The sequence below is a fragment of the Colias philodice genome, chromosome 11 (assembly GCF_061535455.1).
Source record: "Colias philodice isolate Cphi_HAF_F1 chromosome 11, ilColPhil1 Martin Lab GWU primary, whole genome shotgun sequence".
NCBI classification, from domain to species: Eukaryota; Metazoa; Arthropoda; class Insecta; order Lepidoptera; family Pieridae; genus Colias; species Colias philodice.
Genome location: NC_143096.1, coordinates 8,870,034 through 8,892,157, shown reverse-complemented (window position 1 = coordinate 8,892,157; position 22,124 = coordinate 8,870,034). Strand labels below are relative to the sequence as shown.

Genomic DNA, 22,124 nt, shown 5'->3' with positions numbered 1-22,124 from the left:
AAAGTAATCTACTTGCTTTTAATTGTAAATGAGAAAATGCTCCGAGTAAACTATTTATGATGTTTCTTGTGAATTTTGGCACAGGCAACTTAGTCTGGGTTGGTGGCGTATCTACCTCTTGTTTGTATATATAATATCATTGATTCCATAACGATTTATTAACAACTAGGTTTCCGCCCGCGGCTTCGCCCGCGCAGTCAAAGAAAACCCGCATAGTTCCCGTTCCCGTGGGATTTCCGGGATTGTGTCATTTTCCCGATATAAAAAGTAGCCTATGTCCTTTCTTGGGTATCAAAATATCTCCATACCAAATTTCATGAATATTGGTTCAGTAGTTTAGGCGTGATTGAGTAACAGACAGACAGACAGAGTTACTTTCGCATTTATAATATTAGTATGGATAGTATGGATTATAAGAAACGAATAACGATATTGAATCAAAGAAATTTCTAAAACTTGTATTTTCTTGACTTGATTTGTTTGTTGTCATGAACTGTGACGTCACACGAAGCGCGCCAAATGGCCGCGTCGTTTGAATTGTCGATTTGAGTTGGGTTTTTTACAAAAATAAATTATATAACTACTTTTAATTACTTTTTGGCTGCGAAACTTTTCTCCCCTATACAAAATGTTGTCAAATACAAAACTATCGGATAAAAAAAATCATGCATGTTCCTATTAAACATACAATATTGTGTGTATATTATAATATCACAGTATTACAATATTATAGGAAATATTGTAATACTATGATAATATTATGAATTAAAAAATATTTTTGAACGAAGATGACTGTCACTTTGACATTTTATTGTTGTCAACAACAAGTTTATTGTGAAGATGGCGACGACAGGGGTTGGTTTTCGGTGGTTAGATATATTGGAAAAAGAATTCGATAAAGCATGTGTTGGATTAGATACATCATTAGGTAAGCATCTTTTATATATTGTCATAATTTTCTCTACTTAGCTTTAATCTGTCAAGTACATTTTCACAAGAAACACAGCTTCGTTTGTGAACCAACTTACAACATAATTCCTCTAATTTCCTTTCCTTTTCGCTTATTTTTTTTTTATTCATTAAAACTTCTGTCTAAACTTGTCTTATACACTACCGTTAGGATTTTACACACATTACGTAAACAACAAATGAGCGGTTAGGTCATTGACTATAATCAATAAACGAAATGAAATTGTTATGTTTTACAGTGGAACTGGAAACGGAGGAGCCAGAGGCAGTGTTTTCAGCACGACAGAAAATAGCAACACTTAGCTCATGTTTTGCCCAGCTCACACACAAAGCCTTAACAATATTCCAACATAGTGCTAAACTTGAGGTAGGTGTTTCAGGTTACTGTCTTGTTTCGTAATATGTTTAAACATTTTTGCATATTATTTTACAATTGATATTGAAACAAGGATATTATGCCTATGTCATATAAATAGGTATAGATTGTCTAATCTAAAAATGAACGCCCTTCCACTAAACTTAATTGTTTCAATGTGTGAGGACAAATAATTATTGAACAACTTTTATATGTGTGCACGCGGCGATTCTACTGCAAACTTTGACTTTCGCGCACTGATTTGTCAACTAATCGGGCGATCAGTTCAGGTGCCTAGCATTGTATGGCGGGGAGAGTGCGCTATGTACGGAATGACATGTCCGTTCTGTCGTGCATCGCGTCATTTATGCACTAGTTGGCCAACTGGTCCTGTCGTTCGGGCATGGACAGGACTGGAGGACTGAACGACCAATGAGGCAGACCAATTTGTGTGTATTGCGTCTATACACGTACTTTGAATGTGAGCGTAAACACAGTGGAGGGGCGTTCATTTTTAGATTAGACAATCTCTAAGTCATAATTTAACCTTACTTGAAACAGTTATGTGTACTGAAAGTATATTATGAAGTACTGAACTATAGTTAGTTGTAAGTTTAAACATTATAGAAGTGTTACAATATTTAGTATTGCTGTGAGTAAAACTAGGTAATGAATAAATTATTTTAAGTCCTGGACAGCTGTTGCCTGTTATGAGAGCCAAATAATTATATTTAAACCTTCCTACAATTCACTACTCCTACACTACTTCCTTCATTTCATTTCAATCAATATTTTGTTTTGTGTTAGAATATATCTTAATATTTATAAATCTCGTGTCACAATGTTTGTCCTCAATGGACTCCTAAACCACTTAACCGATTATAATAAAATTTGCACACCATGTGCAGTTTGATCCAACTTGAGAGATAGGTTAGTTTTAACATGTAGGTACCACGGGCGAAGCCGGGGCGGACCACTAGTTTATTTATAAAATTCTATTAAATACCATGATTCCTTTAATGATAAAATGCTGTTATAAAAAATGATGGTTTTATATACCTAATTAAAATTCATAGGGGAACATTAGAAAATAAAAATTCAGATCAAAATCTAATAAAAAATAAGTCTTAGTATTATACAAATATGAAATTTCTTTCTTTTTGATTTTATTATAATCTCATCTAATGAATATGATCTCTTATTTCAAGGATTTTAGAATATGGATAATATTCTAAAATCCTTGAAAGAAGTCAAAAATCCTTGAAAAAATAATTTTTTTAGTAAACTAGCTTTCCGCCCACGGCTTCGCCCGCGTTTTCTAAGAAAAAACCGTTCCCGTAGGATTTTGGGGATAAAACCTATCCTATGTCCTTTCTCGGGTATCAAAATATCTCTATACCAAATTTCATGCAAATTGGTTCAGTAGTTAAGGCGTGATTGAGTAACAGACAGACAGACAGAGTTACTTTCGCATTTATAATATTAGTATGGATGAAGTTTTTGGTTAATTTAATTTATTCCATAGCATGCTAACAAATTATATCATTTGTGTTATTGTCAATTTATCATATTCATAATTTCATGCCCATAAATATATTTTTGAGGAAATATGTATATTGATGAAGTCGTACTAACTTCAACTGATAAAAAAAATCTTTCTCATAGAATTTGTAACATCATATTATATAAAAAGGTGGAAATAAAACAATGATCAATATGGCATAAAGATTTTATATCACAAACTTATAATTATGGTTCTGGACTGTTCCAAGTAGGGCCGCGGTCATATGGATGTTTGTGCAGATGTCTCCGATGCGGCGGCCGAGTGGCTGCGCTCTCTGTCGTTGTCTTTGGTTTGGGTTTTTCCGCGGAACTGTTGAGAATCTCCTGGTCCTCGTCCATAAAGTTGTCCATGTTCTCGTCGAAGTAACTCGCGTCCTGTTCGTCGTCGCCCCAGTCGTCGTTTTCTTCGGAATCCTTTTCACTTCTGTGGTTTATAAAGATAATAGGTTTAGTTTTGTTAGGGATTTTTCGCAAGATTTATTCATTTTTCTAAATAAATTAAAATAACTCATCATAAGTTGTAGTAACTAACTTCAGTTTATGAAAATGCAGACATGTTAGTTGTTAATTTATTTTCCAACTATTTTGCCATAATTTATTTAATTTTGAATTTGAATTGAATTTGAACACAGAAATGGATCAAGCTCTGAAAATAATAAGTTTGGGACAATAGTTTTCAAGCCATTAGCCATCATATTGGTATTTTACTTATATCCGAGCCGAATTGCAGTACCATTCATTTGGAACATAATTTTTCAACATAGTTGTAATATTCACATACTTTATTCCTTGAAGCTTTTGGAACAATCGGTCTGCCGCGGCGGTGACGTCAGACGCGGGAGCCTGCTCCTCCGTGTTGTCTGTCATTCGCGCCTCCAACCGCTGCAGCGCTGCATCAGCGCGATTGGTTAGACCTATGAACTTTTCTGTAAGCTGCTGCAGCTCTTTTTCGTTGAAGGTTGTCTGCGATGCGTTTCGGAATACGCTCTCCAATCGCTTACATGTTGCGTCCGTCTAAAAAGGATACGTTTGAAATAATCAGTTAAAAAATAGTTTAATTAATTAAATTAATGAAAAATAAACTATTAGATATAGCAATTATTATATTAATTATACTTAAATACGTATTTCGCATCACCTGTACAGGACGATTGTTGAGTAATTTCATAACTTTGTTGTCGTGATTACGCATCGTGGTTTGGATATTTTGTAACTCGTGAAATGTTGATGCAGTCCTGAAAAGGTCGTAATTAATGATAATAAATAACTTGTTATCATACAATACATGATAATATAAAAAGGTCGGTGATTGATATACATACTTATTTATTAAGGAATCTATAAGTTTATCTAAAACGTCGGCGACGTGGGTGGGATCGTCTAGTTGAACCCGCTGGCAGGAGTCAACAAATCTCTTTTGTGCGTTCAGTACTTCTTGCATCTAAAAACAAAAAGTACCTAAATACCATTCTTTACTATACATATAAAAATAACTCATTATATAATATTTAGTTCCGATAGGTTTTAATAAATGATGGTAGGTAATTTAATTACATATATGCAGCCTATAATAAGAATCGTATAAATTTGCAACAAAAATTTATTCTGCCGCTGATCCCGACTCCCTCATCTCATCTTACGAATTGTAGTTCAAAAACCTAACTTGGTAATTTGTTCAAAGCAGGCATCTCGAATTTATTTACATGATTCGAACATTTTGACCTGAGTATTTATTGTAAATTTATTCACTCTATTTCTATTACTACGTAACTAATTCATTTAGCCCTTTACCAATCTAATTATTCGATCGAGTTTCAAAGCAAATACCTCATGTTTTACTCACGATATTTGTGAAATTAAAGCGTTTTGACTTTAGTATCTGCCTATTACTTATTCTAAATTTATTCATTCTGATATAAAATGTTCAAGTCGCTCGACTGAGCAATTCTATTGCTTTCGTAATACAGCTTGCCGTGCCTCTGGCCTTCGTAGCTTTAAGCTCGAGCAAGTAGCTGTCTTATTTTAAATTCTCTATTATGGATTCATAGTCCTACATGTTTATGTTCAATGTAAAATGTTGCAAGCGTCATGCTGTTGTTGTTTAGTTTATTGAGTAATCGTTTATTTACTTGCAAGGCTTGATCCGAAGGTACTATTTAACTCGTGGAATAGTTAGACATTATAGCAACGCATTAATTGTAATTGTAAACACGCAAAGTAGATTTTGAAATGAGATAATTTATAGTGTACAAATACTTTAGGACTAGTAAACATGAAGATTTTAATTAAAAACGTTTAATGCGATTACTGCCCATTATAATGGTAAAAAAATTGTGTATTATAGGGCAAGGCCAAGGACTTAAAAACTTCTCACTGCTTATCTTACCTTCAAGTCGATTTTAAATGTATTATCATTAAGTCTCCTTGTGAATGCTGCTTCTAAATCTGCGGAGTTTAGTCGCGCGTCTCTTTGTCGCCGCGCGAGGGCTCGTAGACCATCAGCTAACTCCCGCCTGGTCACGTTCACAAGGGCCATGCCATCTCGCATTAGGGACTCTAACAGGAGGCTTCGACGCCACGTGTCAGCGTATGCACCGCTCACCTGTAAATATAAATATGATATAGCTCGTAGTTTTCGCATTACACACAAAAGTGTGTGTGGTGTGAAGTCCCGTGTCCCCAAGTGGGGTAAGGGGCAGATGCATTATGCATACATCTGTTTCACTGATCGATTTTCTTTAGAGACAAGTAGGTGATCAGCCTTCTGTGTCCTGCCAGACCGAGACATTTTTTTTTCTTCGTCTCCACCGGGAATCGAACCCAGGACCCCGCGGTTCTACGCTCATGCGTCAACCACTGTACCAAGGAGGCAGTCTATTACACACAATGACTATGTAAAATTTGTTCGTTTCTCCCTAAAATGATCTATGGAACTCGGTAAGAAGAACTTAGAATTACTATTCTTTTTATTTCTAGATATAAACGTATTTTATTAGAAATCAATTACCTTTTCTAAATAGTGCGTATGCGAGCTGATCTGGTTGGTAATATTTTGTGCAATTTCAGCAATTTTTGTTTGACTGCGCTCTATTTTTTCGCTGCTTTCCTTTATTGAGGCCTGAAAAAATATATTTTACCTATTATAATATTCACCTGTTTTATCATAAAAGATAAATTTATTTGTCAGAAAGCTTACTTGCACACTTGTTTGTAACATGTGGAGTCTGTGTTCTAACCGTTCTGCCGCTAATTGTGCTCTTTCTAGCCTTAACGATAGCGTGGTTTCCATGCGATCTGAAAGCATTATTGCTTATTATTCACTCACTATACTAAATAACGTCATAAATATTTAAACAGATAGTTAATTTCATATACTCGCTTCCATCCAGTAATTGATTAATTGATGGCCCTATTCGTTCAATTGCGAATGACATACGGGAACAATATTGCGAAAGTTGTCATAACCTACGGATAGACACTAAAATAGGATATGACACAATAAGATTATCGTGACTCATCGTTGCATTGAGAAATATGTTAGTTTCAGCACAAATGTGCGATTTGGGTCAGGACATCAAAAAGTGTCTATGGTTGTTTACATTTGCGCGGTCATACGTTTGTACATGCCAATAAGTCAGAGCTAAGGCTTGTGATGTTAGAACTTTGAAGCCTGTCGTTGCAATTTATGTGAGGTTGTTGTATACTTTATGTATTTGCGCTCACCCAGTTTGTCTTGTATTACGTCGAGTCGCCTCGCTTGTTTTACTTGCACTGCGCTTATGGTGTCCAACATACGTAACCGTTCGTCGATGTTTGCTAATATACTAGTAAGTTCCTGTAATAAACAAGCAAACATTTTACTCATCACATACCGAAAGATATGATAACGATAGCGAAGTGTGTGATATTTAGAAGCATACTTTTAGAAAAGTAATGAATATTACTCAACTCAAGAACATGTCTTCATAAAATTTTTGGCCCTTAAATACCTGGATACGGGTAAAATCTAAAGACATATCTCAAATGATACAGGATAGTTAAAATTACCAAATTTATTACGTCGGACATCCATGAAATGCGAAATAGAAAGAAAGAAAGAAAATACGTTAATACCTTAGGAGTGTAAGCAGCGAGCGCGTACGCACGCAACGAGTGCGGCTCGGCCGGCGAGGAGCGCGCCAGGCAGAGGCACGCGAGCGCCGTGACGGCCGCACTTAACATCGCCCCGTCTGCAACACAATATATTATTTATTTAACATACTACATACGTAAATACGGTGTTTTTGAATTGGAGTCTGTCGCTTACAAAGAATTAAATTACCATTTCCTTTGAAAATAAATAAAAGAATTTCGTCAGCGAGATCATAATTCATCAACGTCAGAAAAATATTCCGCAAAAAACATATAATGGACACTCATGAAGGATGATGAATGGACGTAAAACAAAACCCCGATAAATTAATTCGAAGCGAAAAATGCCTTCCCGTTGGCCTACGTAATTGAAATTTGTTTACACGTCACTTTTAAGACTGTCCATTCATACGGCAGGGAAATTTAAAGCTCCATTCATTCCTGTCTCTGCATTGTATCTTAACATTATTCCTGTTTATAGTAGCTCATTATCCTTTGTTAATTCGCTTTTGCTTATTGAATACGTTTGAAGAACAAAGGTTAAAGCCGTACCTAAACAATATGCTCTAATGATCTTAGATTTGTTTTAAGTTGTAATAAGAATGGTAGATATAAATGTTAAATACGTTGCAGAATCGCTGTATTTCTGAAAATGTAAACGTGTTTTGCCTCAACAAACGAGATAACTGTTATAATTAGTTACCATTGGTTACAAGAGCTGTCTATTAGTAGTGAAAATACTAATTGCATTAAACGCAAAGTGTTCCTAGCCTCTCCTTCAGGTGAATGTACAGACCGGAAGAAATTGTCATGAATCGTGACTAATGTTATAGACCGGGAGATACTGACACAAAATTTCGAGTCATTTGTAACAGGATGGCGGTTCTACAGGGGTCTTAGTACGCAATGACAAAAAGAAAAACGATGGCGTGAACGCTGGTACCGGCGGCTTAGTCGCGTGGGCGTTAGTCGAACTCGTCGGAAAATAGCGAAAGTCAAACGATTTGTAACAGTATGGCACTTATTTTTCCTGTAAGTTTGAGGATCAACAAATATAAATACAAAATTTCAAAGATCTAAGTGTTGGAAATCCTCACTTATATAAATTAATAATAAATTAAGTTTTCAAGTATAACAGCACTTTTTCCCCCTACTAGAAGTATGGCAAATATAATAATGGTCACATTTTATCAAATACTCTCCAAAAATCCAAATGCAATACTGGTACAAAAAGTTTGGCGAAATTAAATTTTTTTGCAGATTTTCGGCGGTATGGCGACCATTTGGAATCGTCCGAAAAGTATGGCATGGCGATTTTCGTAAATGGCTGCACGACGATAGTTACCTGTGCAAAAGTTAGCCTGGTACAAATGGTTGAATGATTGTTTTATTTAAATCAACACATTCGCGTCGGTATGGCGGGCTGTAAGTCACACTGGAAAAGTATGGCATGACACTACCGCCTACTACTTTTTTATGGGCTATCGGTAAATTCTAAAATTTTTGTGTTACAAATCGTTTGACTTTCGCTATTTTACCGACGAGTTCGACAAACGCCCACGCGACTAAGACACCGGTACCAGCGTTCACACCATCATTTTTCTTTTTGTCATTGCGTACTAAGACCCCTGTAGAACCGCCATCCTTGTTACAAATGACTCGAAATTTTGTGTCAGTATCTCCCGGTCTATTAGGCGAATCATTCTCAACGCGTGCAGATTTGCATTGTTTATTGCTACAACAGGTGTGCTATCTCGTCCTTATTTAAATCAATTTGTTAGCATTCTTCTTCAGTTCCAAGACCGATAGGCGTGTGGGCTTTGATAAATAATTCGCGTGAATTGAACATGTTTTATGAATCTTTCATCATTGGCAAGTAAACACACTTATATTTATTGCAATACACATTGGCCATTATCCAACGAGGTCTAGCGTTTCCAGCTTTCATACAAATATATTGTTCCGTAACCATTCTGAAGATACAGGTTACTTTAAAGTAGAACCCCGATCGGAAAGTTTCATAGCTTAAAGAAAAGGAATTAATGACGTTGACATTGGACTTGATTAATCACTGTTTATAGTCCGGCCTTTCAATCAAACAGATCTAGCACATCCGTGTTCCCTACAGCCTATTCAGAATTTACTCTATTCCAAATAAAGATGTCTCCTAATGTGGTGGAACTACCATAAAGATCCGGACTGTCACAGTGCGCCCACACGCGGCCGGGGTCAACCTTTCGTCAGTTTAACTTGGTCTCATGTGGTTACATAATCCGTCTTCCAGTATACGTCAGTCACGGTCCCTGATTGGATCGTTTTGTACCAGTATCTATTTATGTCTAGTTATTATTCCCAACTTGTATCGGGTGCCTGTCATCGAATAATGTTCAATACAAATTCGATTATGCTTCATTTTATTCAGAAGAGTTCATTTTATATGAGTTGCTCAAATATTTAATTGTTTAGATTACTTGTACTAAGGCTGTGTTGGTTGTGAGTAGTCACGTATTTCGACGCGTTACTTGTCGTTGTAGAGGTCTGATTCGTCACGCAGCGACCCTATCAAAGAACTTATTAGCTCCCATGTATTAATTCTATTAAATTTTTATTTCAAAAGGAATCAAAAGCTAATTACATAGTAGATACATTCAGTTGTTTATTTAATGTTCTCGTAATATGTTTCTATGTGTTTGAATATTTAATTCCTCCTATATTTTTCATGTTCTAGTTTTCGCTATTATAGGAAGGTTCCTTAATTAAAAGCTTGAATCCAATTTTGTAATAAATTTCTAAAGGTTTTAATAACTTTTTCATTTCATGTCTATTAATTAAAAACGTTAAAAGGTTCTTTGAAATATAACGACTCCAATGAAGAGAAAGAAATATCAAATCTCGTAGGCTTATTTGAAATGAGTGACCTTTGTTTCTGGAAAATTCCTAATCTTTCCTTTACGTATGTTATGTATTTTAAAATAAAAAAATGCGAATGTTTCGTGTTTAAAATAAGATGAAGCATTGTGTTGGATGTTACAAAGTCTACTAAGTGATTTACGGAGGCATCGTACTCGGGAAGCTCTTCAAACAATAGATTATTAAACGTCGAACCAGTAATTAGGTTCGATGAAAACAAATGCGTTTAAACGCCCCGCGTGCTTACAACTTGTTAAATATCAATTATTGATTGATAAATAGTAATTTCTAATGTCTAATATGTATGTACTTTTAAATGGAAATTACCTTCTATATTTGTTAATTTAGCTTGTAATTTCACAACATTAACTCATCATAAATAAATAGGATGTCTCTTATTGACCACGCGACTTGTATCCATTAATGAAAGGGAAAGGAATGCAGAAATTGGGAGTGCAATAACCTTGCCCTTAGCAAAAGTTGCGACACAGGTTTTCTTTCAACTGATCCTTTTGGAAACAATTCAAACGAACACGGGTCAACAAATGGCTAAAAACTTTTTATAGCAGCATGTGCATTTCTAGAACAACATAAGAAAGCTATTTTAATAAATGACAGATATTTAATAACTTAGTTTATAAGCATTGATATGTTTATAAACTAAGTTATTAAATATCTGTCATTTATTCCTAATACCAATATGTAAAACAGTAATTTAATTATATCTAGTCTCTAACATATAGACTAACATATAGAATCTTAGTAGATCTTAGTAGATAGAATCGTCTCTAACATATAGAATTTTAGACCGTTTGTCAAAGTGCAGTAGGACTGGAGTGTAGCCAAAACGCCTAGGGCATATTTCCAGGTGTTAGACTTTTCCTTTTTCTGGAACGATCGCATGCAATAAGACTTCATTAACCCCAAAATGTCTACATCACATTTCGAATTTCCTTTTCCTCATGTTAAGTCTGATTTGTTTCACGGGTTATTTTAATTATTGTAGCTACTTCCATCAAGAATAAAATCCCTTTGTTTTCCCACAAGACACGTTTATCTTAGTGAAATATTTTAGGACCAGAATTTTAAAACAGAACAACAAGAACATGACTTATTTTCAAATCCTAAATAGAGATATTGTGTTTGTTTTCTCAAGTCGTTGGCCTTTACATCTTTCTCAGCCCTATTGTACAGATCGGCTTCCTAGTGAGATCACGTTTATTTCTAAGCTTCCTTCTGTCGTAGTTACCGTCTGGTCCTTTGTCTAAAATACCCACTTGTTCCCACAATTTAATGCAATTCATTTTAAGGATCGCCTGCCCTGATATGGACTGAAATTAATCGGATTTTTTTCCTGCTGAGTCATGCGGCTTCCGTTTTATAATTAAAATGTAGGAACGGTACATGTCCAAACATCTTTTTCTTTGACGTCGAAGTATCTTTTTATCATTCGTCGTATTAAATTTATTTCTATTGCATTCCTAATTTATTTTCTATAATATGACGTAAGCTTATGACGTTATTGTTATTATATGTTACAATGCAAACAAACCTAGGTGTGTTGTGGGACCAACCCAACCCAGCTCTAAATTATGGAGGTCACAGATTTCAATAAATATTTATATCAGATTAACACACATCATTCGTTTAGTCCTTAAACTTCAACATACACTTGCTTCAGGCCGTACGCGAATGAGGTCAGTGAAACAGTTTGTGGTCTATTAGACATGCAAATATACTTTTAAGAGGAACGACATAGTAAAATACAGATATTGCATATATGCCTAAAACCAACAGATTGAAGATTATCGACGATGAAATACTTTATATTTCATCGTGGTTCTTTGATTTTATAGAGAGAATGAGCTACATACTCTATTTTTTTGCCTTCTATGTAGAGATGATAAAATGCTTTTACCACACATAGAAAATATCAATGCAGCCTAGCACATTTTGATATGAATAATAATATATGTTATAAGCTTACTAATTGATGAGATGTTTGATATTACAAATTAATATTTCCTTTTTAAAGAACATAATATTGTACTTACAAATCCTAAGAAACCTTACTTCATTCTAAAATATATTGTTTAATTCGTGCGTGGATTCTAATACAGACTTTGTTGTTGTGTAGTTGTTTTTATTGTTTTTAATTTATAAATTTTTCAATTCAATACTAAGTATTTTAAAATAATGTGAAAATAAAATCTGCCGATACTCGTATAAATGTGATTAGATCATGAATACAAATCACAGGAGCTTACCTGCACCGCCCCGTTCGTGGAATGTCGTCGGGTAGCTGATTATAAATTTTCGCTATGTGTGCAATTTACGTGACTCACCGCTCGGAATATTTACATCTCGTGGACCTCCGTGAAAAGGATGTAATATTATCTATTCGTTGCCCATCACAATACTTCACGTTGGACAAATTAAATGCAGCGTAAGAAATCGTTATAGCCCCTTATTAATAAAACTTTCAAAGCCCGCGGCTGCAGCCTGTCATCGAGCTCTGGCTCCTGACGATGGGTTTGGGGCGTAATAACACCCACATTACCAAAACAAGAACTTATTCTAAATTTATCTTGCCCAAAATTTGTGCCTGTTTACTCGTGCAATAGCGACCATAAAATACGTTGATATAAATTAAGATAGCTGGAATTCTCCTAGATCTCGTTATCTTCTTGTCTGAGGTCGTGTCACTGGTCGCCCTATTGTTATTTTAGATTTTAAACTTTGAGCTTGCGTCAGCTTCATATTGAACTTTTAATTTATAAATCGATATTCATTATAAATTAGAATGAGAAGAGAATTAAATTACTCAGTTATAAAGTTTAGTTGAAACAGTTCTGTTCAGACAGTAGTCTAAATGTTTATTGAAGAACCATAGGCAAGTATTTACTATTAGTTAAATAATATGATAATCATGAATTAAATGCAAATTTTTATTTTATATATGTATTTCTGTACATAATGTACATGAAAGTGGGTTAAATGAGCGCTGTAGACTGCGCGGCGCGGCGGCACGAACCGGCCGAGGATTGGCCGGTAACACCAGAATCATGACCTCTTACTATTTTAGCACTTACTATAATTCACTGCGACCAATACTTCGGTTGATTACTAATAACTAATAAACGCACCGCTTATCTAGGTCACACAGAATATAAATCGTGTCTAATCATAATAACGCTGACTTACGGCCTTAAGTTTTAGCAGCTCAGCCCAGCTTAAAATATTTATGAAGTATTATCATAAAATGCATGGAAGCCGCCATAAAATGTGTTACATTTTAAAAAAGGTTTGTTGTAATCAGCATTTCTTCTTGTGTTTAAGCCGACAGTTACAGCATGTCAATAAAACAATTCTAGATTATTAAAGGACAGAGGCTTTTAAGTTTTTGTCATACTTGACGATTTTGATGACACATGATGGTGATAAGTCAGTAATGCGGTTACGTGATTCATAATCCAAACGTGAAATTTTTACTTTGTTTTCTATATATTTTATAGGTGATTGTCCTTACCAAATCGTTGTTTAAACTTGGTCGGTATTTATTAAGCGCCTTTTCAGCAATGAAATTTATTGGCAAAGACTGATTAGAAATTAAAAGTGGTAATGCCACATGAAAGAAAAAGAAAGAGCGCCTCTATTCTTATGAGTAACTATTCCTAAGATTTTTTAAATCACAATTTCTTTTTTACAGCTTATGATATAAAGGGAACAAATGTTTAACTCAATTATCCCATTCATTACCTGTTACGTAACATCCAATTGATCGTGTTAGAAAGTGGTCTATGGAAGCTTTAATAGAGTTCTAATATAACTAAACAGTTTTATCTCGCTAGAGGCACAATAATTACAGGCTAAATTATACAGCATTACTATTATGTTATTCACTTTGGTTGACTACTTAATAACTCGACGCGGAAAGATGAATCGCTTTTTAATTCTATCACTTTTTAGGGGAAGCATTGGTTTTGAAACTTATCAGAAATAATTTATTTATAATGGATATTAATTATTTGAACTCGTTGATTTGAACAATGATTTTTTTATTGTCAGGATTAAAAAAAAAAGTTCTTTCGAAGCACGAGTTACGAGATAGATCGCTTGCAGCTTTTTAATTATTTTTTTTATGAAGTGTGTGGGTGGTGTGCTCCATATTATATAATTTTGAAAAACGTTTTGAGGATTTTTCACGGCGTATATTTCACATCACGCCACTTACTTTCTCGAGTGCGTACGAAGCGTTGTGACAAAGTGGTGATAAATAAATGCGTAGAAAGCTCGGTTATCATTAACAAACAGTTGAATTGCAGCCAGCGTTTAGTCGTACACATGCAATTGTGTAATCACAGTACGGCATATATAAGCCGCTCTAATCTTGGGCTTAGTGTTCCTGCTGAGAACATTTGCAAATAGCGTATCTCTTAACTACCGAGTATCATAAGATTTGCTAAGTTATTCAATTTTGAAAGCATTTTTTGCTGGCTATACATTGCTAAATCGTCTTAGGTTTGATATTTGGGTGTTTTTTTTTTAAGTTTAATAATTAGTGTCTAATAATGCACTGTGACACGACAAATTTCGGAAGAAAGAAACCTTTTTGTGTTTGAAAAAAATTGTTGAAATAAATTGTACAGTGAAAGTAGAACGTCTCCATAAGATTGCTTGAATAGGGAGATGAATAAAGTTAGACGTTTCTAGAGCATGGTCAATGGATATCTATAGACTAGACTATAGGATACATTAATTATGCTGAATCAGATTAAAACATTTACAATCGACGTACTTGCCATATCCATTATATCACGTATCAAATTTTATATTAGGAACACCTGTTTTATCGAAAAATATGTAAATTGCAAATCTTTATAGAAACATACCAACAATATTGTCGTAAATACTATTGGACATTATTTATGTTGAGATCAATAATATTTCGCCTTGAAGATTCTTGTTTAACAGGTATTTAACTGCGAATACGCGTATAACATTGACGTGCTCTTAATTTTATTGAATACAGATGCGCTCTCTTGCGAACATAATGCCGCAAATTTGGTGATATTTATCCTAATACAGTCGTGATCTCACTGTTTACTTTATAACTAACAAAAATGTAAACTGAGAAAGGAGTCTGAATCATATACTTCACTCACGGAGGCTCGTGGAAGCCGTGTCAAAGAGGTCACCTCGAGCCAGGTTCAACGGCTGGAATTATGGTGTCGTTAATGTCCTGTGTTCGTAAAATGCCTCTTAAACATATTCCTAATAAGATAATACCAAAGTTTACAATGGCCTCAAAAACGTTTAAATACTTTCGAGCGGTACATGACTAGCTTTCTTTGCTTTTTGAATGCATTGTTCGTATATTTAATTCCATTCAACGAACATGCATTCTTTCGAGAATCATGAGGCTTAAAATTTTAACAACGTATTAATGGGTCGTGGTTTGTTTAATTTGTTTTACATTTTTAATGCGCATGTAGTGCTGATTTACAGCTGTATGGGAATTCATAGAAATCGTACGTACCTCGATAAAGTATACATAATAATATAACGAATGCTCGCAAACCGGCTCCGTGGCGACATTATCTTAATTTCAACATTTGCATGATGATGACTATGTCTGGTCACTACAATTCTTGGCGATCCTTCTCGTTTAAATCGATATATCTAACTAATCTTCGTATTTACTTTAGAGTTAAAAAAAAACAAATCAGCAAATAAATAAATGTTATCTCAATGATTTATGTTGTATCCTAAAACGTATATGGAGATGTAAGTGAAAATGAGGTTTTATGATCTGTTAAATGTTGCCGTTGAATATTTTAATAATATTAGCACAGTCCATTATTGACTTCTTAATTTAGGCATAGCTATTTTAACCAAATAATGGTGTAACTGTAATATTGACGGATAAATTTAACTGTAATATAATTTTCCTATAATGTACAGTTAAGCCACATGATGTTTAATATATTTTATGTAAACAGAAAGGAAATCTTTTATGAATGTTGTTAGCGATCGATGGCTTGTCAAGGATTTTGTTAATATATTCATATTTTAACCGTACTACGCCTCGGTCGTGTGATTAATTTGAATAAATAATCTCATATTATACATAGCATTACCTACTACTTCTGGTAAGGTTCAGATCAGTTGATGAAATATGAGTTCTAGTACTTTCTCTTGCTTCACAATTGATACAGAGTATAGTATATGGAGGTTAAGATAACAATGTTGCATTTTTACACAAATATTGGGTATAGTAACTAAGTATATCATCAAAATACTCTGCACAATATTAAAATATTTTTTTTATATTGTGTTGAAAAAAATTTATTCGATGATAAAATAACAAACGTTTTTCTGTGCTTTCTATGACCAAAAACCTAAAGACAATTTACCTAAGTATTTTTAATAAGGATATTTATTCTTCGTACACGTTTAAAATACTCTATTTTTTCATTATATTTATAAGGATAGGATGCGTTTATCTTTTTTGAATAAGGGCAAAAATTATATATCACAATGATTGACACGATTTTAATTGTGTATTAAATTATCAATTATTTCATTAAGTTATGTATTTCTTTTAATATTATCCATTTGAGAATGTACAGATTCAACATATTTAATAGAATATTGAAATTATTGCCGTATTTAATGGCTGCTGTTATGTATAATTAAATGGCAAGAGCGGCTCATCTATGCTTCAAGTTGTTTGAATAAATCTCACAGCTTGTATTTGTCAATCGTACATCCACAGTGATTACACCACGCCATTCAATATATCTATCTTAATTAAAATAAACCGCTTAATGTTTGTGGGGACGTAATAGCACAGCAATAAATCTATATAGGATTTTGTGTCACACATTAAGTACCCTATTTAATTGAAAATTTTATATCATAAAAGCCATTAAATATCTTTTAAAAATTCTGAAAGTATAAATTTCGTTCTTTGATGTTTTATCAACATCTATTATAAATTTTCTTTTCTTTGATACCTTAAGGTTCCCTTGACAAGATTGCCCTACAGTGATAAGGTGGTCTAGTTGCGCGTTATACTACTATGCTATATTTATCTTGTGTACTCTATGCATCTCTGTATCTATAGAATTATTATTTTTTCATCATACAGATATCTTTACGGAACCCTAATAACAATTTATTTTTATTACACTAGATACGTGTTCTCGCTTCCTAGCAAACATCGTAGAGATATCAGTAACATTTCGAGATATATGCGTTTAATAAAATACGATTCGTATACGGTATTTGTTTTTATGCAGTTATGTGGAAATAATATTTGAGTTTCGGAAGACGTGTCGGGAGCGGTGTTTGTGAGGGGCAAATACAACGCACTTGACACGCGGGAGCCACCAGGGACCACTTGTTGCATGTTTGTCTACCTTGATATGCATACCACCCAAATTAATAACAACCCCCCGAGAATGTTCCAATTGTCTACACTAATTATGTTTTGTTACGTGGTACAAATAGCTTGTTTTTTGTAGGTTTACGTAATTGTTCCGTAGCACGAAATGGCTTGATAAAAAATAGTATGAGTTGCTTGATTTAACAGTAATGTTCAAACCTTATAACTATATGGAATTTGTATGTTCATTGTTTTTATTGCTATATGATATCTATTCAAATCGTGATGTAATAGCAGCTCAAGATAGGTTCTTCTTCATTCTCTATTTTCCGAGTGCGCAAGTCATTTGTAGTTATTCGCAGTAAGACATGTTGAATATTCCGTGCGAGAACAGTACTCGACTGTGTGCCATTACGGCTAAGCATTTGATATGGAACTTAGATCGTTTATGGGAAGTGAGGCTTGTTCCCGGGCCAGCTTCGAGATGTAATTGATTATGGCCGCTTGCCCACAGGCTGCGGAGATTAATTCCGAGAACAATGTGTACGATTCGAATTGAAATTGCGTATTGCAATTGAAACGGGAAAATATTTGATTAGCTGGGTCCACACCGGCCGATCCACCGCGATCCGATCGCGCGCGGCAGGCGCGCGATCCAAAGATGCGGGCGGTGTGGACGTGCCGCGCGCGATCCATGCACGCGTTTTGCCGCGCGCGATCCCTACCTCGTGCGATCCGTTAGCGGGCGGTTTTTGTACCCGCTTCAAAGGTGCCTCAGTTGCGTGATGCGCGCGGTGTGGACGGTTGTGTTGGATCGCGCGATCCACCTCACCATGGACATCTCAGAAAGTCGAATATCTCAAATTGAATAGCATTCATTCTTGCAAAATTGTGTTCCACTTCATCTGAAACTAACTCTGCGTACAGCTGAGTCCCAGATTCCAATCGATTTTTGTAAAGTTGTTTCACCCAAAACCGTCGATTTCTTTTTTTTGATTTTTTGCGCAAACATTTCAGTATAATAAAAGTTACTGCTGCAACGGCAAGTACGTGTGACTCCATATCGTACAAGAGTTAGACTGGCTAAATCACGGATCGCCTTAGGATCACTTGGAGCGCATATTTTGGATCGCAAGTTTTTAAAGTGGATCGGCCTAACATGATCCATGATCCATGCTCCGCGATCCTGGATCGCGGATCGCGGGATCACTGGATCGGCCGGTGTGGACCCAGCTAATTGGTTGCGATGTCAACACGCGAAAGATGTCGTGTGAATACTAAATTACTCAATTCGACTTTCAAGGGCACCGCTGCAGTTTCGTTTTCTTCGAAAGCTCTATTGGTTCTTGTAATGACATAATTTTATGAGTGTTGAGAATTTGTTCATACGCAGTAAAATTTATTGCAGATGATGTTGGTAATTTAAACTCTGATGGAATCACAGGAAAACGTACGTTAGGAAAGTGTTAAGTTTGTAATCAGAAGTAGTATAACTGTAATAAGAAGTAATAAAATTATAATAAATAGGTTGGAAATCTGTGAGTCAGAAATCGACACAAAGACACACAATCAATTCTTTGTCATTTTTTGCAACGTGGAACTGGTCAAATTTCCAAGAACAGGTTTCGCGGGGATGAGGATGAAATCACGAGCAGCGGAAGTGTAATTATACGAATCCCTTCATTATAATATCAATTAGCGTTAAATGGAGACAAAGCAAAATAGTCTTTACAGTATAGTAATGTGAGTAAATGAATATTGGCCATCAGGCTATCCACCTTCTCCCACGCTTCAGCGCTATTATGAAGCTGCGAAACGAGGTAGCCCTGTGGTAGCTATTTACGATTTATTAACCCGTAATCGCTGTACTTGGCAATTCCCGCTATAATTCTATCCGTAAATCTTGCTGTTTCTATTAAAATATATTATGTTTCAATGCGGATGAATCTAACCTTCTTAAAGTGTCGCTTTCGTTTTATATTGCATTAAAGTTTTTATGTGTAAAATATATAGTTATATCGCTATAAAATTGTATGAGCGTGATAAAGATCTCGGCTGGGTACATAAATAAATATGAACACGTATATTATGGAGCATAAACGAAGATCTGATTAAGATGCATTTCCTTTCTACGTTTAAATGCCGTATCTACAATATAGCAAACTGATGATTACGATATCTGCTCGGAGACGCTTCGGTAGTTAAAGTTTGCAAACCGGTCAATATTATGATTTATGTTCTTACTTCGCATTTGTATGCTTTGTGAACTACATTAATTTATTCATTTAAAAGCTGACGGGTTATATTTAACTTTATTTATGACATGGCATTATAAGGTTTTTCATAATTTAGGTTTCTATTAAAGATAATGACTTGTTTTGCAATGGACGCTTTAAACTTATTTTAGAATAAATGTATTGAGACAATTTTTTATATAATTATTGAATGTTTTATTTAATGCTTTCACTTAATATACTAGTTTTCATAGAAACATTAAATAATCAGGTAGAAAATTAAGTTTTAATTCTTCTTACTAAGTATACATACTTGTATAAACTAATTATGTACTGAAAATTATAGATTTATCTTGATAAAAAGTTAGAACTGTACAAATTTTTTTAATTTGCTGAAAAAATCCTGATGAATGCCTGGAAGAGATCACTCTTTAGTGATAAGGCCGCCCTCTGTGATAGTCTAGGTATAAGTTGTAGTTTTAAGTAATTTCTATTATTAACTAGCATAGTAAAGTGTTAAAAATAAAAAAAAAAAAATAAAATCTAACTATGTTAACATAGCTCTACAGTAGAGCTCAATCAAATCTATTTATTTTGATAGCAATAGTAATTTATACTTGTATTTAAAATAAAAACATTCGTTATCGAAGATTTTACTTTAATGCAGATTGTAATAATTAAAACATTCTTGAAGCATTTAATTCTAATCTACATTGACATTAACAGCTCTAATTACATATTCAAAAGTGCATTACATGATGCTATTATTAAAACCATAAAACGAACGTTTAACATCTGTATGATAATAATGTGTACCTATAAATATATTATAGTGGCGCCATTTTTTCCTCCTATTAACATATACATGAGTCATTATAATATATTATTCTAATTAAATAACTAAACGTCAGAATTATTTTAACAAGTCACATAATAGTATGCGCTTAATAGTTATTATTTAATAAGGTAGGAAATATGTATATTAAATCGATAATAATTTAAGCGCTATAGAAATTTCTGATATACTTAATCGACTCTTTATTGTGCGCACGTTTGCGTAAATATTTTAAAGAGGTTGCTAAGGATATCGCGTTATCAAAACGTGCTGTCTTCTGATAAGGTGATTATAATGAAATCATACCAACCTAGGGTTCGTTAGCGGGCTGCATACACGGAGTGTCCCCGGGGCTACTATGCGGTCACTGTCACAAACACACACAACAATACGATTCACAATATTGCGATCGCGAACATCGCGCGTGGAGTCGCGGCTTGCGTAGGGTCGCGCGACAGGTGCGGCCGTCGCAGCATCCACGACGAGTGTGCTTGTCGCGCCGAGCCGGCTGACCACGCCCCGTGCGTACGCGCACCTCCCCGCCGCACACTGAAGCCTTCCTCAATAACATTTTCAGTGGTTTCCCATGTCTGTTTTATGAGCTTTCACTTGTTAACTGTCGTGGAAAGCAGTGAAATTCGAGAATATGAGGTGTTTTACGGTTTGAGCACTAAATACTAAATTAAAATCTATTTGTCCTCGTATCCGGCTAGTTAGCCGTAGGTAGGTACACTTATCTTTATCGCAACCATGTATGGTAATTAATAGATCAATAACGTCGACGGCATCCATTGATATTGTTAATTACTGAACTCGCCAGAACACAAGCACAAGTAGCGATCATAAAGCGAGACTGTCACGCTGAAATTGAATGTTAACAGCGTGAGAAAGCCGCCCATAAATCGGCCCGTCCTAAATGATTCCCTTGATTAGATGCTAATTGAGAAAATATGAAATCTCTGTGCACGGTTCGGTGAAACGATGTCGTATAGGTGGTACTCGTGCACTCGAGTATTAATTTTGACTCTCGTCACGCTTGCGTCATGACCCCTGTAGTAACTTATAAGTATTCAAATTACCATCGATCATCTCAATCAATATTAGTTCTGTTGCTGCTTTCAGTTACATAAAACTTTCTCTGTTAGATTGGAAGCGCGTAAGACTCGAGATTTCGCGATCATCAAAAGTCAAAGTAAATTTCCCAGCGCACCTGCGCGGATGATTTACGCCCGCTGCGTTCTTGCGCGTAATTAGCGACAAACTGGGGGGCATTCGAAGAATTTTTCATTTTCTATAATAAATCACTTTTTATTACATACGGGATAAATTATGGGTGTATCGAATTATTTTAGCATGAATTAACTTATATTAGTTGTGTGATAAATCGAAGGGAACGGACAATTAATTTCATCGAGATTATCGACGTTTATTATCGGATTACAATCTTGTTAGGAATAGGGTTAAGTTCGTTAAGAGTGTGCTAGAAAATTCCAATTACATAAGATATGATTTTGGATGTATATAAAGGCAGTAAGTTATCTTTGCCAGCGGAGATTTTCGTCATTGTTTGTTGTTTGCGCTGATGAAAACTGATAAAGCGTTGTTAGATATGTTACAAAGGTTACAATTTTTTAAAGATAGTCTCGTGTTATTTATTAGTTTATAATTTGCATATGGTAATACAATTTGTATTACGCTACTATTAAGATATTAATTATGGAATCAGAATCGATCTTT

General features: G+C 34.8%; 2 protein-coding genes across 2 annotated transcripts in view; one reads left to right on the top strand and one right to left on the bottom strand.

Annotated features, from left to right (window-relative positions):
- Positions 1-775: 775 nt before the first annotated feature.
- The window catches only part of LOC149484777 (uncharacterized), a 56,104-nt gene continuing 34,755 nt past the window's right edge, over positions 776-22,124 (top strand). Inside the window, exons 1-2 of the mRNA XM_089701095.1 lie at positions 776-928; positions 1,209-1,336. Coding sequence (XP_089557221.1) covers positions 841-928; positions 1,209-1,336 — 216 coding nt within the window. The 5' untranslated portion in view covers positions 776-840. The remainder of the gene's footprint in view (positions 929-1,208; positions 1,337-22,124) is intronic.
- Positions 3,040-20,895, bottom strand: LOC149484778 (uncharacterized). Its single transcript, XM_089701106.1, has 10 exons — positions 20,698-20,895; positions 7,001-7,116; positions 6,611-6,722; positions 6,084-6,181; positions 5,895-6,005; positions 5,274-5,489; positions 4,210-4,328; positions 4,026-4,122; positions 3,669-3,901; positions 3,040-3,311 (listed from the first exon to the last, which is right to left on the bottom strand). The coding sequence occupies exons 2-10, from the start codon at positions 7,106-7,108 to the stop codon at positions 3,074-3,076; spliced, it is 1,332 nt and encodes a 443-aa protein (XP_089557232.1). The 5' UTR covers positions 7,109-7,116; positions 20,698-20,895; the 3' UTR covers positions 3,040-3,073.

Coding starts and splice junctions, on each gene's coding strand:
- LOC149484778 (XM_089701106.1), bottom strand. CDS start 7,108: ATGTTAAGTGCGGCCGTCACGGCGCTCGCGTGCCTCTGCCTGGCGCGC. Junction 6,723..7,000: donor TCGCTGCTTACACTCCTAAG/GTATTAACGTAT, acceptor TGTTTATTACAG/GAACTTACTAGTATATTAGC. Junction 3,312..3,668: donor CAAAAGCTTCAAGGAATAAA/GTATGTGAATAT, acceptor TATAAACCACAG/AAGTGAAAAGGATTCCGAAG.